This window comes from Priapulus caudatus, unplaced genomic scaffold (assembly GCF_000485595.1).
Source record: "Priapulus caudatus unplaced genomic scaffold, Priapulus_caudatus-5.0.1 Scaffold32, whole genome shotgun sequence".
In the NCBI taxonomy this organism is placed as follows: Eukaryota; Metazoa; Priapulida; class Priapulimorpha; order Priapulimorphida; family Priapulidae; genus Priapulus; species Priapulus caudatus.
In genome coordinates this window covers 231,684-236,632 of record NW_014577093.1, presented here as the reverse complement: position 1 = coordinate 236,632, position 4,949 = coordinate 231,684, and the positions used below count along the sequence as shown (strand labels likewise).

Here is a 4,949-nt window from a genome sequence, read left to right as displayed (position 1 = left end):
TGTGTGTGTGTGTGTGTGTGTGTGTGTGTGTGTGTGTGTGTGCGTGCGTGCGTGCGTGCGGGTGTATACTCTATTTCCCGCTCCCCGACCCCACCCAACTGTGAGACTCAACGCGGCGAAACACGCGAGTTTCCGCAAGCTACATCCGTTCTTATCTATTTCACGTTCAGGTTTCTACTCACGTCTCATCCTACTCATCCTACTACGAGCCGTTTTCACGTCATTGCCTTCATATTAGAACCAGCCGTTGGTGTCGCGCGCGAGAACGCGTGGCAAACGCTCCCAATATCACGTTCTCCAGCTTCCGTTAGTAAACTCCCAGCAGTACAGCCGGCAGTAAAAGTATCTGAGCGAGAAGTTAACTGCACCCCATGATACTGTCAAACGATACGGAAAGTATTCTGAAACCACTGACACACGAGTGCACTGAAACTGTACGCACGATAGATTCACAGCATGCCTGAACGATGCGTCCATGCAGAAGGTAGTAAGTCTGGCCCTGAAAGTGCTGCAAGTGACGGAGGAGTGAAATCACGATATGCACCTAACAGACAAGGCTATGCCTACCTTTCATATATTACATCACGCAGGTGTAGCAACAGCAAATTATCTACACTACACGCTTCCATAAACAACTGCTGCTGCATGCTGCTACCGATATTAAACTGCCCAGGAAATAAACGCGCGCTCACATATTGCGTTTAATTACTATCGTGTGGCTAATTGTTATATTGCTCGTACGCACGACGTGGTTGTGACAGACTAGGTCCGGCTAGGTAATATTTGTTTGCGCACCGGCGCCCCCTGGTGTCGCTCACCGTGGAATCGGTCGTGTAATATCGTTAAGGCGAGTCTGGCTCTAGCACCTTAACAGAAGCGTGAGAATACGTCGCTAACGCATATTCTACGCACTTCTAAACTAATCTATCGACCGTATTGCGGCTACATACGCATGTATATATATATATAATTATGCTAGACCGTACAGACTACAAAACTTTTATTCTATATCGCACAAGCGAAAGTCTAGATATTAGGCTAAATTTTCAATCGGATCAGAACCGAGTAAAGTTACGCTGCGCATGCCCAGATACCAGTTACTGAGTACCAGCTATAGAATACCAGCTATATAGAATACCAGCTATATAGAATACCAGCTATAGAATACCAGCTATATAGAATACCAGCTACAGAACACCCGCTATAGAATACCAGCTACAGAACATCCGCTATAGAATACCAGCTACAGAACATCAGCTATAGAATACCAGCTACAGAATACCAGCTACAGAATACCAGCTATAGAACACCCGCTATAGAATACCAGCTACAGAATACCAGCTACGGAATGCTAGCTATAGAATACCAGCGACAGAGTACAAGCTCTCACAAACGATAAACTATCTAACTAATACGCTACTGAGATTATAGGAGGCTTTTGCAACCATGCACCAGTTATCAGATACATCATATATAGTTATGACATGTCACAAATCTAATAACATTTGATGTCAAGTTCCGTGGAAAAGTTTTTGACCATTTCACATTAAGGATTGTCATTACGCAATTTAAAAATCGTAAACATGTAGGAAAAAACCCCGCTCGTACGCTCATCAACGACGAAGACAGAATGTCGTAAGCGATTTAAAATTGTGAACGCATAGGATAAAACTCCACTCGTGCGCTCATCGACGACGAAGACAGAATGTCGTAAGCGATTTGTAATCGTCACGCTCGGAAGAAAACTCGCTTGCTGTGCAACACGACTTGCAAGCACTGCTCATCCACATTTTATTTTCCTCACACGTGTTTTCACTGCCGCCTGCAACGATGACGTCAGGCGACGTCGCGATGGCAACAGCCTCACAATCACCGCAGCAACCGTTCAACATTTGTAATTTAGTTCGTAGACTAATATAACTGCCGCCCTCGACTCTTGACTGCCGTTTAACACACCACAGCAACTGCGCGCTGTCTCTTCACTGCCTGCGCTCCATAAGAATGAAGCCGCGCCAACATTGTGCGACTGCAAACGATGATTACCTATACGTCACATAGAGGGCAGCACCATCCAGGCGATAGCAAGTGCTAGGCAGCAATAAGGGGGGGGGGCATAGGCATAGGCAGATCCTAATAAATAAAATATAAGTATGATAAACGACTAGAGACTTAATCCTTGTACACGATTAACGAAACAACACGCGCGTACGTACAAAACGCTGGCTCAATGCTGCAGTCCTTACCACAAACACACACGCGCACAAAAACATTACACGTCTAATTCACCCCTCCGTTGAAACAACCTACATAATATAAATACCCTCCTTTAAATAATAGCTACGAATCGCGACACCGGCCACACTTGTGTACATTTCAAGTGAGTATATATTAAACGAAAGAACAGCGGCGATCTTTTCCCATCAATTGCAGTAACGGTAGATTAACGTTACCGACGCTATGAAATGCTACCTTCGCCAAACCTTTCCTAATCTCCGTCTTTATCCTCTGTCTAAATAACCTAACAATTCCATCTTTTCTCTTCACTCGCACGGACAGTGTAAGTTCCCAGTGCACGATCCTAACTTTAGCCGTGGCACACGGTGACACCTGCTAACACCGGAGTCAGCTAGTATATATATATATATATATATAACAAATTCAAATAATAGGTAATGGGTGTTTAAATTTTAATCAGCGAGCTTTCGAGGCGTACATCTCTTCTTCAGGCTTTCAGCTGACATTAGAATCGATCGGCAATTAAAAAAAAAATTTAACTTATTGTATTATATATATATATATATATGCAGCATGTAGTCACCTCAGCCACTGTCTTATTGCTTTACTTGGGTCGCACATTCTTATACAGAGAGGCGGTATACATATAAGCCGGTCGTCTCTAGGAAACAACACGAAACTCGATCCCGCGGCGGCAGTGCCAACTGATACGTATGACACTGATACGTATGACACGTATACCTGGCGATACCGACTACATCAACATGTAAGGCGCTTCTCTATCTGTCAGCTCAGCAGCAAGGCTTACTCGTTACTTGCTAATGCCTCCATGGTTTCACGGTCAGCCAGTCAAGGACAGCGGTCAAACTCAGGACTGCCGACAACCGCGGCCGCGCCCGGACGTCGGCAGCGCCCCCTAACAGAACGTCTGCCCGCGTGACGTCACAATGACTGATCAGGAGTGGGCAGCGGGGAAGACGTACGCAGAAACGTTTTGCGCGTTTAATCCTTGAAGTGTTTAAAGCTTCCACTCCGATCCGATGGATCCGATGGATTCGATGGATGGTTAGTGATTTTTCCGATGGATTCGTTGATCTGACTGTTTGTTTGGTCGGATCACTTGATCTCGATCCACCGAACCCGACCCTGCTGGCGAGGCGGATTCGAACGGGATCCAATATGGCGGCCCGCGCCTCAGCCAATCACAGCTTGTTCTTTGTTATGAACCATCCCGTGATAGGTCACAGCGAAACGTGAACCAGTGAAAGTGAGTTTGCGTTTGTTTGGTCGGATCAGGATCACATGATCTCGATCAGACGGATTCGTCCCAAACAAACGCACCATTATGGATAACATAATTACCAGATACCATAAGAGATTCCATAATACCTTAGATTCATTAAGAGTGCGCGTGTACGCTGAATTGGCTTCCTTGCCAGGCGCAGCAGGCAGTTGCTAGCATCAGGTTTAACTGCGCCTGAGTGCCATTGATTAAAATGCAAACGGATGTTTTCAACAGAAGGAAAATCGCCAAATGAGACGCAATGCATTTAAGGCTTTGTAAAAAATGGCAATTTGTTAGCGAGCTTGAGTCTCTCTGACCGTGAACCACAATTAAGCAAATTCAATTCAAAATTCAATTCAAGCACAAATAAAAAACGTAAGTGGCTGTAAACGGCTTAAAAATATCGGTCTCTTTTACTCGCTCACTCACTCACTCACCCTCTTTTACTCTCTCCCCTTTCGCTCTCTTGACGTGCGGGCACGCCACCTCTACGCACAATCATTGACAAGCACACTGACTAATAAAACCCAAAGCAACACCAACGAGCAGCCGCCATAGAGAGCGCGTCAATCAGCATGCCTTAAACATACATGCCAAACCTAGCGACAGAAAGCGTGGGGACTGCCAACCCTCCCTGTAACGCCATGGACACTCCCCGTGATATTGCGGACAATGTTATATCCCTTGGTGACACTGTGTCCACCTACCCTTTTGTGACAGAGTGTCCACGAATCCCTCTGTGACACTGTGTCCACCAACTCCCGTGACACGGTGTCCACCCACACCTTTGTGACACTGTTTCCACCCACCCCTCTCTGACACTGTGTCCAGCAACTCCCGTGACACCGTGGACATTAGCCAACCCCCGCGACACTGCGTCCAACCATGTGTGACACCGTGGACACTGACCACCCCCGCGTGACTGTGTCCACCTACCTCCGTGACACCGTGGACACTACCCAACCCCCGCGTGACACTGCAAACGCTGTCGACTCCCAGCCCTTCGTGTGACACTGCAAACGTTGTCCACTCCCAACCCCTCGTGCGACACTGTCCTGTCCACTCCCAGCCCCTCGTGTGACACTGTCCTGTCCACCAGCAACCCCCGCGCGTGACACCCCCTCGATCAAGGTCCCTCGCTAGCTGGACTCATCATGTTCGGGCCATCTTCGTCGAGATGCTGCGTGTACTTGGGTCCGGACGCGGCCGCTGCCGTGTGTAGGTGCACCTTCTCCGAGTCGTCCTGCTCGTCGCTCTTCATGAGGAAGTGCAGGCTGAGGTTCAGCTGCGGGATGTCGTAGAGGACGGCGAGGATGAGCATCATGAAGATGAGACCGATGATCAGATAGCCTGCGGAACGGTGACACAGAAACACACGTGAGATAGATAGAAAAAGAGCACGCGGACGAGCGACAGAGAGAGAGAGAGA

The 4,949-nt window shown here is 47.6% G+C and overlaps 1 protein-coding gene across 1 annotated transcript in view; it reads right to left on the bottom strand.

The window, feature by feature from the left end:
- Positions 1-3,980: 3,980 nt before the first annotated feature.
- LOC106816444 (potassium channel subfamily K member 1-like) overlaps positions 3,981-4,949 on the bottom strand; it is a 28,822-nt gene continuing 27,853 nt past the window's right edge. The window contains exon 4 of the mRNA XM_014821067.1: positions 3,981-4,870. Within this exon, the coding sequence (XP_014676553.1) occupies positions 4,647-4,870 (224 nt within the window). The 3' untranslated portion in view covers positions 3,981-4,646. The remainder of the gene's footprint in view (positions 4,871-4,949) is intronic.